Source organism: Trichosurus vulpecula, chromosome 4, assembly GCF_011100635.1.
Source record: "Trichosurus vulpecula isolate mTriVul1 chromosome 4, mTriVul1.pri, whole genome shotgun sequence".
NCBI lineage: Eukaryota > Metazoa > Chordata > Mammalia > Diprotodontia > Phalangeridae > Trichosurus > Trichosurus vulpecula.
In genome coordinates this window covers 396,172,626-396,185,236 of record NC_050576.1, presented here as the reverse complement: position 1 = coordinate 396,185,236, position 12,611 = coordinate 396,172,626, and the positions used below count along the sequence as shown (strand labels likewise).

Genomic DNA, 12,611 nt, shown 5'->3' with positions numbered 1-12,611 from the left:
TAGGGTTATACAAAATTCCTTGATGGACAAAAACATAAAGATAACTTTTGAACAACATCAAAGTTTGTAAAAATGATGTTGCTTACCAAGGGAGGAGGCATTTCAGGTATAGGAAACAGCCTAAGCAAAGGTAAGAGCGTGTGACAATAAAATGTGTTTTAAAAGGTCAGAGAATTTTACAGTTTGGCTTGAGCATAAAGGGCATGGATGACAGTCATATGAAATGGGTGGAAAGTCAGGGTAGCACTAGGTCTTAAATACCAATCAAAGGAGCTGAAAATTTACTTAAAAAGCAATAGGGAGCTACTGAAGATTTTATAGCAGAAGAGCAACATGACTATATCAATACATTTTTTTTCAAAATACTCTGGCATGAGGGTGAAGAAATTCATAAGGAAGGATAGGGAGTAGTCAGGATTCTTGTTCGTGTTCAAATTGAACTAGATATACTCTGAAATTCCTTCTAACTTTGATATTCTATAATTCTGTAAAAGTTGATAAGGACCCAAGCTAGAGGAAAAGATTGAAGATGCAGGAGAGTAGGGTGATGACTGTTGAACTAAAGTCTCAGAGAAAGCAGGAAGAAACCTGATAGAGAGGTATATAGAGGAAGAAGTAAAAAAGTCTCTTTTGTGAACAAAGGGAATGATATTGAAGGACTAAAGAATATGGATGATATAAAATGGAGACTAAGGAAAGTCACATGAGTTGTATCCAGTCTTCTTAAAGGAATTAGACCTGTTCAGCTTGAAGGAAAGACGACTTGGGGAGGGGGGAGAGGGTATGGAAATAATAGCTTCTTAAAATACTTGAAGGGCTGTCATATAAAATAAGGGCTAAATTTATTCTGTTTGATCCTAGAAAGACAAGATAGGACCAATGGATGGAAATTTCAAAGAATCAGGTTTAAGCTAGAAGTTGGGGTGAGGGGGTGAAGAAGGAGAAATGCTTCCTAACAACTGAACCAATTCAAAAGTGACTTAAGAGGTGGTGGGCCTTAAAAGGGATTTCTTTTATGTATGGAATGGGCAGCTGGGTTCCCTAGCAACTCTAACATTCTTGTGATTTGATGCTCAGTAAAGTACAAGACAAGACAAACTGACATAAGTATGGAACTTTTTTGATGGGTTTAGTTGGAAGGGTGAAGAAAAAAAGATTTGGAACAGCCTCAGGAACAGAACTATCAATAAGGGTAGAACTGAAAGATGTTCATACATCTGCAAGATCCCAGCTGAAGTTAGATACCATAAATTCATAGTGAACACAATCAGAAAAATTTAACATTTTCTCCAGTGACACTTAGCAGTCCTTGAGCAGGAAAGGAGAAATCAGGTGGCAGAGTTACTAAAGAATAAGAATTCACAGATGAAGGACTAAAGTCAGATAATCTAGAAGTTCTGGAGTACCTAGTGAGACAGAGTGGCAAACCACAAAGTCAAGGTTGGGCATAAGACAAAGCAAAGTCAGATTGGGGGAGATGGACTTGGAAAAATAGGGTGACTCAAGGGACAAAAAGACACAATAAAGAAGAAAAATTGGCCATGGTACCTATGAGAGAAATAGAAGAAAAGGAGGTGGTGACTGGTTGGAGAGTATAATTTTAGAGTTCTGGATCTCGGAGGTAATTCAAATCTCAGAAATGATATGGTATAATTTGAGTAAAATGTAGTTGATATATGGTGGTAAAAGAGGTAGCTGGAGTTAAGGAAGTTGAAAAACTGGTAAATCAGTTCTCTAGAGGGGTCATCACAATGAATTTTGCAATTCCTGAAGACAGCAAGAGATAAATGATGGAGAAAGAACATGAGTCAGAATATGCACACACTTTGTATGTATATGTACTTTATATGTATATGTGTATATATGCATACATACACACATACATACATACATGAAAATTGAAAATGAGAGAATCATGTGGAGATCAGTCCATCACAGCAACAAGGAGAGGGAGAAGCTGGTACAATCAGGTAGTTGTCAACAAGCATTTATTAAGTACCTATTGTATGCCAGATACTAGTTTATGCACTGGTGATAAAAAGAAAGACCAAAAGAAAGTCCCTGTTTTCAGAGAACTCATAGTCTAAAGGAGGAGACAATAGACAAAGCTATGTGTGCACACACACATACGTACATATATACACATATATTTATATACACATCTATGATATGTGACAGCTACGAGGACAGAGAAAAAGACAAAGAGAGGCAGAAAAAGAAAAAAATAATATTGTCTGAATAAAAGGAATAGAACTATCTTTAAATATAATGTCTTCAACAAAACCACTGTAGTGTCATAGGTAGAGAGCCAGTTTTGGAGTAAGGAAAAACTCATTTCAAGTCCTGCCTCAGACTTGCACCAGCTTTGTACCCATGGCTATGCCATTTATTCTCTCAGTGTCACAGGTACTTAACACAACTCTAAGTTACAAAAAATGCCATTCTCATTGGTAGAGAGTGTTTCTACACCAGGAATTCCCCACATTGATGAAACCATGAATCTCAGAACACATGTGCCATCATTAAACTATATTTGATTGATATACATGTCTCTCCTCTAGGAATAAACCTATCCTGCACTAGAGTATTTTGCCAGCTAGCCAACAGTACACTTTCCCATCAGCAACACTGGGAACCGATAAATTTTGATTTTCAAGTTCTTTCTTTATCAGTAATCTAAAACTTGTATTATTACCCAACTTCTTGATGATAGATATTGTACAATGTCCAAGATTACAGCTTCTCTTCTATTAGTCACATTCTCAGTTAGCGCCTTCCATTTAGGAAGGCATTCTTAGTCTCTTGCTAAGATAGAGACTTGCTCTAGTCTAATCAACAGTGAACTTATAAATCATACCTTGGGTAGTTTATGATCTAGAGAGATTTCCACAGAATCCAATTATATTTACATATATGAATTATTGTAATGCCAATTTTCACAAGAATCAAAAGCTGTAGCCTATTTCTGGCAACTTGCCATATATGAGATGAGGATTTCCCATTCACTAACTGCAGTACAACAGTCATAGAACAACAGTACAACAGTAATAGAGCCATAATTGGATTATCAGGAAGCATATTGCTGCTGTCATTTCTGGCAGTGTTTTCTGACTCAGAAGTAAGAGAAATATTTGATTTATTTGCAGGCAATGGGAGGAATCCCATGGCAAGCCTATTTTCAAAGAGTTCTGTCATCATCTTCAGCGACTTCTGCTCAAGTACTATCCTTCCTGGCAGCTTTTGGATGCCTACTGATGGCCCTCCCTCCAATACTTATTGGTGCAATTGGAGCATCAACAGGTAAAGTTGGATCTTGTTACTGCCAACACCATAGGGACTTAGACATACAGACTTGAAACTCCATATTGTCTGGTTGATTTGGATGTTTTTTTGCAACTTTGGAATTTACTTGGCATAAAATGAGCTATACAACAAATAGTAATCTCCAAATGGCTATGGGACCTGAGAATAGAAGGTATTGCCCTTCACAACTGTGGTGAAAGAAAAAATTCTTAACCAAACAGATGATCCTGGCACTCACAAAGGATAAAATAGGCAATCTTAGTCATTCAAAATGAAAAATCATTCACACAGAGCAAATCAATCAAGATACAACAAGAAGAAAAAACTGTTGATTGGGAAAATATTCATATAGAATATTACTGATAAAAATTGATAGCTGAGATATACAAACCACACATATGCATGTACACATACACATATACACACACATACCCAGAGAGGTGAAAGGAAAACTTGCAAACCGTGAATGACCATATACAATTACAATCCAAATTACTGGTAGTTTTAGAGTTTAAAATTAAAACATCTCTGTGCTTTCACCACAAAACCTAGAAACTGTCAAACTTGACAAAAAGAGAAAGACAACAGATAGCACTGGAAAAAGGGATACACTATTGTTGGAGTCATCAGTTGGTCTGACCCTTCAAGATAACCATTTGGAATTTTGCCAGGAAAAGGACTAAACTGTTCATACACTTTGACCCAGGCACCCAAATAGTACTACTTTTCCCCAAAGAGGGCAAAGTCATGAATAAAGAAATAAAATGTGTCAAAATGTTCACAACAACACTTTTTTGGTAGACTGCAAACATAAAGGATGCCGATCAATTGGAGAATGGTAAAAAGAAATGTTAGATATAAGGAATTCAGAAAAAAATGAGATGATTTTATGAACATGTGCAAAATGAAATATTGAGAAGCAGATTTACCACATACAGAATGATACAATGTAGGGACAACAATCACTAAAAGAAAACCTGATTGTGAACAACTGAAAAACCAATAATGACCCCAGAGAAAGATAATGTCAAATATCACTTTCCTCTTGGTAGAGAAATTAGGAACTCTTTATTTCTTATCAGATGCCACTATATCAGGTGTGTTTCCTTAACTGTTTTTTTCTTTTTTTGTTACAATGAAGGGTTTAATATGTTTTGGGGGAAGGAGAAGAGGGGGGAATATTGGTATATACAGAAATTATTGAATGTAAAAATAAAAGGCATTAAAGAAAACTTTACATTTTACAATCTTCCATGATAGTTGTCAAAGAAGAATATTCTATAGGGAAATGCAAGCATCCTTGGGATCTTGGGAACTACATTTGTTCCCTTAGACCAGCTCGACTGAAGAATGATTTAGAATTCTACAGTTCCTGGTACCCCAGGCTCAGAAGTCCCAGAAGTGAAAAAAATAATAATCTAGGACAGAAGAAATAAGCTTCACAAAGTAGCAGCTTTTAAAATAACTTGGTTGTCTTATTGCTATTTTTAATGAGAAATACATGTTAAATTCTCTCAATATTTAGCCAAAAAGCATTCAGAGACATTTAACTGCCATTTGACTTGTCATTGGGAATATACAGTCTCAGAGAATCATTGAAATTAAGTGTTGAAAGGCCCATGTAGTCCAAGCCATACCCAGAAAAGAATTTGTTCTGTTACACAAATGACAAGTGGTCATTTGGGCTTTGCTTAAAGACATTCAGTGAAGGAGAACTCACTCCTTCTCAAGGCAATCCATTCCTCTTAGATCGGCTAGCCTCTATACCTGAACAGAGCTAGCCTAATCCCTCTTTCACGTTCTAATCTTTTAAATTCTGAAGACAGCTATCATGCCCCTCACCCTTCTCCCAAGTTTCTCTTCCCTGGGTTAAACAAACATGTTTCTTTAACCAATATTCATACGATGTGAAATTGAGATCCTCCACCCTCCTTCCTAGTGGACCTCGCTTTCATATTCTTCAGCTTATCAATGTCCTTCCTAAAAATGTGAAACCCAGAACTAAAGGTCTGTATTTGAATTCCAACTCCATCTCTTTTACTGTTCATGAGACCCTGGGTAAGTCACTTGATCTTACTGGGAATTAGTTTCCTTATTTACAAAGTGAAGGCTTTTGGTGAGGGTGTGGGGGGAGGATGCTTTCTGATGTTTTCAGTTTCTGATGCTTTCCAGTTCTGTATGCTCATGATTTAAATGAATGGTGTGTATCTGACTTTTACAAATTTTAATCCAACAGACTGGAATAAGACTTCTTATGGTGTTCCAGGACCCGTAGAAAATCAAGAAGCAGATATGATTTTACCCATTGTGCTGCAGCATCTCTGTCCAGTATACATTTCTTTCTTTGGCCTTGGTGCAGTATCAGCTGCTGTAATGTCATCTGCAGATTCTTCAATCCTATCAGCAAGTTCAATGTTTGCTCGAAATATCTACCAACTGTCATTCAGACAAAATGCAAGTACTAATTTAAAAATAATCATTCTGTCTCTCTTTACCCTAAGGAGAAATGTGTGATTCCCACTTCATTTAAGGGTGTAAAAGAAGTTGGAACATTATCCTATTGAAATTGAATCATTATGTAAATGCAAACCATAATGTGTGTGATTATTAGTATTAGTACTAATAGAGACAAATCAGTTGAATGGATATAAGCTTATTGCTCTGTACAGCAGGATCTGTATATAAATACTCTTTTAGCTTGATTTTTACTTTATAAGGATGCTTAGCAGTATCTCATTGACCAAAGTGACCAATTGCCTTAAGTCAAGGCAGGCTCAATTTACATTAAACAATTCATCTCGATTCAATAAACTTGCGCTAAGCAATAAAGATTTATTGCAATTTGTGTGAGGCACTGTGCTAGGTACTGGGGAGACAAAGAGAAAATGAACAACAAATCCTTGTTCTTAAGAATCTTATGGCATGGATAGCAGATAAATAATACATTTGAAGAGGGAGCAAGATCATCCTATAAGCAGGTGAGGTTATTGGGAAGGACCTCATGTAGGAGATGGCACCTAAGTCTTTAAAGAAACCAAGTATTCTAAGAGGCAGAAGTGAAGAGGGAGTGTTTCAGTCATGAGACAAATCCTGGGCAAAATCACTGAGACTGGAACTGCAACATAGAAGCAGATAGATGGCATAGTGGGTAGAGCACTGGACCTAAAGTCAGGAAGATCAGAGTGTGAATCGTACCTCAAGCCCTTAGTATCTGTGTTACCCTGGGAAAGTTACTCAGCCTCTCTCCCTCAGTTTTTAATTTGAAAAAGTGGGGATGGTAATAGCACCCACTTCCCAGATCAAATGAGATAAAGTGCTTTACAAATACAAACATTAATGTCCTATATAAATGCTAGCTAGAGTTCAGAGAAGAACTGGGCTTGATTAATTTGGTTAACCAGTTTAGCTGGAGTATAAAATATGTAAAGGGGAGTAATATAAAATACAATCTGGACATGTATCAGACTGCTCCTAAAGGGACTTTAAGTCTCTTCTAACAAAATCGACCTGGCTGATGATACACATACCTGCTAATAACAGATGGTATTTTTACACTACTTTGCAAAATGCTTCACATATATCCTTTCACTCGATTCTCAGTTTAGTTCCTACAGGTATTATTGTACTCACACTGCAAATAAGGACATCGAGGAGTCAGGAAGATGGGTTCATATCACACTTAACACTTAACGCACTTACTAGCTATATAATCCTTAGCACATCGATTAAATTCTCCATACTTCATTTACCTCATCTGTAAAATAAGGGACTTGTGCTCAATAGCCTCTAAGATCCCTTCTGCTTCTAAACCTATGATTCTATCATGTACACATAGTTATAAAAGCATAAAGTGTTGGAGGTAGAATCTGAATACAGGTTTCTGCTGACTCCAAGTTTAGTGCTCTTTCTACTAAACCACCTTACCAAGATTTTTCTCTCATAGTCACTGAAACAAAAATACAGGATGATCCTGTTTGGTAGCATTTTTGTTGTCAGTTGTTTCAGTAATGTCCAACCCTTCATGACCCCATCTAGGGTTTTCTTGGCAAAGATACTGGAGTGGTTTGCCATTTTTCTCCAGCTCATTTTATAGACGAGAAACTGAGGCAAACAAAATAACTTGCCCAGGGTCACGCAGCTAGTGAGTGTCTAAGGCCAGATTTGAATTCAGGAAGATGAGTCTTTCTGACTCCAGGCCTAGCACTCTATCCACTGTGCCACCTAGCTGCCCCATTTGGTTGCATAGTAGAGTGCTACATTATCCCTATTAAAAGGCATGGAGAGATCAGAGAACACATCCTCCAAATGTGTGTTTACTCTTTAATTCCTACTCCACCATACCCTTGGTCATGATGCTTTTAGAGAGTCCTAAAACCAAGGTTGATGCACTATGCTAAGTTAAATAAATTTACAAAGTGTATCCAAAAAGTGTACAAACTGAAATAAATCTTTCTTTATTATATTAGCTATAAGTAAGAACATTGAGGTCATTCCTGCATTCTTTCAGATAAGCCTATTCACCTCCTTTCTCATCTTTTATAATAGAAGGGACATGAGCTCATAACTATACTCTTCCATCTCTCCATTATAGAATACATATAGAATATTTGAAATGACCCTTTCCTAGGAAATCACTAGTACATTGGACATGGGCCTTGTGGTTTAACTTTATATTTTATAAGCTATCTGAACCACAGAAAATGCTACAAAATTTGAAAAATAAAAGACAACATTTTTTAATTGAAATGAGTCAATCCATTAATACTGTGAATTTTTCTTTTAGGCATCCGATAGGGAAATCGTCTGGGTTATGAGAATTACTGTGTTTCTTTTTGGAGCTGCAGCTACCACAATGGCCTTATTAGCCAAATCTGTTTACGGACTCTGGTTTCTCAGTTCTGACCTTATTTACATAATCATCTTTCCTCAACTCTTGTGTGTACTCTTTGTCAAGGGAACCAACACATATGGTGCCATGGTGGGATATATGCTTGGTCTTATATTCAGAGTAACTGGAGGAGAGCCATATCTTTACCTGCAACCATTGATCTTGTATCCTGGTCATTACCGTGATGAAGATGGCATTTATCACCAGAGATTCCCATTTAAAACATTTGCTATGCTCATCTCCTTCTTCACCAATATCTCTGTCTCTTATCTTGCCAAATACCTATTTGAAAGTGGAACCCTGCCTCCCAAGGTAGACCTCCTTGATGCTGTGGTTGCCAGGCACAGTGAAGAGAATATGGACAAGACAACTTTGGTCAAAAAAAATGAAAATATTAAATTAGATGAGCTTGCACCTGTGAAGCCTCGGCAGAGTTTGACTCTCAGCTCAACTTTTACAAACAAGGAGGCCCTCATGGACATCGAGTCAAGCCCAGAGGGCTCCAGTACTGAAGATAACTTACAATGACTCCAGTGAAATGAAATACTGTTTCCCCAGAGAGGGTATTTCAATCACGTAGCCAACAGAGGATGATATACAGCATTTAAGGGAAAAAATTAAGCATAAGTAAGACTTCATGATGTTGTGTAACCAGAGTTAAACACCCCTGCAGCAATCCAAGCCACATCAAGAGGAATGAGTGGGCAGCCTTCTATGAAATCAGTGACTATGTTTGCCACATTCATTGTTGTTTCAATAACATTTCTAGATAATTTTACAAATATCCAGGAATGGGGTCATCTCCTATTGGAAACAGACAGCAGCAAGGGGTTTGTAGAGTATTTTGCAAAGTGTATGCATTTTACAGGAACCCCAGGGGGAGTAGATGTTTACAATTAATTAGAGCAGCAGCTGGAAGAAAATTGATGATCTCAATCAAAGTCTTGTGAGGAGATGACCCATCCAGAAAAATAAGTAGGCTTTCTTTTTACACTAAGTGAACAGCATAATGTTATCCTTCTAAATAGTGTCCTGAATTAGCCACTACATTGTTCTTGAAGTGAGGTTTCAAAAAATCCTATAATGTCTATCCAATATAGAAGGCTGAAAGTCTATCACCTATGTAACATAGTTTTTTTTTTCAATTAGGGATTTTCATAGGAATGGCTGCTAACCTTTTGTTCTGAACCCAGAATCCAGATGTAAATTCATGAATATCTTCAAGTGGGTGTTTTCTGATTTTCGAGGTATTAGGCAAACAAAATCTGCTGTTATTCTTTGGTTCCCTGAGTATGCCCACCACCAACATCTATTTAAAGGGTATACCTAGAAGCAGAACAGAATTATTAGAAAACTTGGAAGCAATAACTTGAGCTAGAAATTCAACAAAAGGGGGTGGGGAGAGCAATAGACATTTATGCTTTGCCTGAAGTAAATATAATTTTGCCATCATGAAAAAGAACAGTTTCCGACTTCACTTTTGAAGTCAGTATTGGAAGGAAATATCAAGGCAGATGAACATAAATGTCATTACTAGCACAGCTCAAGCTAAGCTTACTAAAAAACAAATTATTAAATAATTGTGTATTCTACTAAATATTTTTCCTACCAGCATTTCATCTCCCATGCAATCATCTTAATAATAAGAAAACTAGAAGACTTAAAAACTACCTATCCTTGGATTTGGGCTAATGGTGCATGGCACACTGCAGCATTTACTCACTCCCAAGCTCATTCTCCAAATTGCGTGCATAATCACAACAGAAGAGAACCCAGTGCATATAAAAGCCAAGATGAAAGGAGAGAATCAGAAAAGTGGAAATAAATCCTGCTGCCAAAAGGAAGAAGCCATCAATTTTAACATTTGATGTTATCATAACTTTCATGAGGTTGTTCATTATGTTATTTTTGCTCCTTTTCTGGAGTTTTAAAAATAAATATGTACATATTAGTATATATGTATACTTATATGCATTCATTTTGGAATCCTAAAATACTTTCTCCACAGCCACATTTCAGTAGTAACATGACTTGTTTGGGTAAAAGTTGGGAGCTGAGCAAATAAACAGATAGAAAAGCTGAATCATTCTGGCCTAAAGTTTTATTATTCCAGTAATTGAATGTTGGCCCTATACAGACAGAATCCAAGTTGATTTAGCTTTCAATATCGACTATAAACATTCATATTCCTTCCTTTGTAATTTTCTTAAAGCCCTGAATGAAACATAGATAACCTTCATTCTAAGTAAGCTTTCTGCATAGAATTGAACTTTCAGAGTAAATAGAATAGGAAAGTTTATCACTTTATTAGCACGTGAATTCCCAGATTCTCAGGCTGGAATTTACTATGTATTCAATTGTTTGGCAATCCGTATGAAGTGGGATGGTATGACCCACTCCCCACTGGCCACTAGAAATACTCAGATACAAGGAAAATTCAATCCAAGTATTTAATAAGGCAAGAACTGTGTTAAGTGTAGAGAAGAGAAAAATTCTAGAAGCTGAGGCTATAGAGTCAAGGAATCTTCAGGCAATGATGAAATTCTTCTGGTCCAGTAGAAGGATTCTGAGAAAGGTGTTGCCCAAAGCAACAAAGTACTGGAAGTTTCCAAAGGAAAAGTTGAACTGCTTGGTAGAAAGGGCAATTCCAAGAATAAATAATGGTACAGGTATACTAGAATTGCCAAAATGTCACAGAAATATCCATCTAAAACCTTTCACTATGATACAGTTTCCATTTGGGAGAGGGAGTAGTATTTTTTCCCATGGGAACATAACTCCAAATTTATAATGGAAATTGTTAAGGAAATAGTCACTTTACCAAAAAAAAAGCACATTCAGGCTTCTGGGGTCCCTTCCAACATAAAATATATGATTTTATGATCTGAATAGAAATTTGGTAGAACACACATTTCATAAATTAAGGAATTACCTGCATCAAAAGTAAGGTTAGGGTAGGTTCTGGACATGTGATTTTATTCTGTTGGGAATCCCTAGGTAAGGAAATGCTTTCTTTCAAAACAGATCTTCATTTGCTCTGCCATTTAGAGTCTTGGAGAGTTAGGCCCACTACTTGTGGGTAAAGCAGTCCTAGCATGACTGTATACTTTATTTTCTTGTGTTTTTAAATGAGAGGAAACAACATGCTTCCATGTTTCTAGGTATTTCAAGAGCGGATACATAACATCAAGCTTTTTTTCGGTTAATTGAGATGTTAAAGATTAGCCCAAGGAAACTATTCACTATATTGTCTAAATTCAACAAAATATTTGGTATATGTATAGATAAGATAATTTTATGTGACTGAACAGAATGTAAACTTGAAAGGAATGAACCTAGTATGATGGTTGTTGGATTTTGATCATTATTTTTATGCAGTGAATTGGGTTAATAATTTAAATATAAATGGTCATTTTCCCTTCAAGTCTTCAAGCTGATTTGCTCTGGTATAACGTACAATTAGGAACCAATTTATTGTAAGTCCACTATTAGCCAGGCCTATGCTTATGATGGTTCTAAAATATATATTTTTGTCTGTCAAAAATATTATGTAAAATTATGCTTAATATTAAATAGATTAAATATAATAGATGTATATGTTTTCAACAAAATAGTACTGTATTAAATCATGCCAATATAATTCAGGATATCATTGTGTAGGTTTGCCTTTTTTTTTGGCCATCCCTTAAAAATAAATAGAAATGTATTTCATTAGCAAATAGGGTAAACAGTGCTTTATGAAAACTATGCAAGAGAAATTAAATAAAACTAACCCATTAATGAAGTCAGTGCACATGCTCAGTGAAACTGCTGCATCACGTAATTCTTGGGCAAAAACATGATGATGCATACAAATTGTTAAAGAAAGGAATGTCACAGAAAATAAGCCTTGTACTTAGTGCTTAAGTAATATACAGCAGTGTCCAGAAACTCAAGGGATCACATAGTTTAGCTTCCTTCCTTTGAAGAAATCTCTATCTGAATCTAAGACAACTAACTGCCAAATCTTCCCTTCTTGTGCTTAAGCTCCTGGGGAAGGCCGTTGTCCAAATCATTCATTGTAGCATCTTTAAGTACTTTTCTGTCTGAAAAGATTTTTCCCATTCCTATCCTAAATCTCTCCTATTACTTTTTGAGCTGTATTGTGGACACTCAGATCTCTCAACACTTGGTTTTAAAATGATACTGTTGGGTGGGTGTGAGAAGTAGGGTGTTAATAATGAACTTTCCAGTGAAAGAAGCAAGATTGGTCAGGGTTGACAAATTTACCATATGAACATACTCTTTGAGAGGTATGCTTTTTGCTATTTCTTCCATCTAGGCAGTGGAATATATGAGAATGAGAGTGAGAAAGAATGCACTGAAACACCACTTGGGGAGCATCACTGCGTGACGCTGAGAGAGTTGGGTCATTTTCCTA

The 12,611-nt window shown here is 36.4% G+C and overlaps 1 protein-coding gene across 4 annotated transcripts in view; it reads left to right on the top strand.

The window, feature by feature from the left end:
• Positions 1–10,279, top strand: part of SLC5A7 (solute carrier family 5 member 7) — a 48,062-nt gene extending 37,783 nt beyond the window's left edge. For 2 of the 4 annotated variants that reach the window (XM_036757701.1, XM_036757702.1), the window contains 3 exons: positions 3,147–3,300; positions 5,540–5,757; positions 8,087–10,272. In XM_036757701.1, coding sequence (XP_036613596.1) covers positions 3,147–3,300; positions 5,540–5,757; positions 8,087–8,719 — 1,005 coding nt within the window. In that variant the 3' untranslated portion in view covers positions 8,720–10,272. Of the gene's footprint in view, positions 1–3,146; positions 3,301–5,539; positions 5,758–8,086 lie in introns of all 4 variants that reach the window. The other 2 variants (XM_036757699.1, XM_036757700.1) reach the window with 2 other exon arrangements.
• The last annotated feature ends 2,332 nt before the right edge of the window (positions 10,280–12,611 follow it).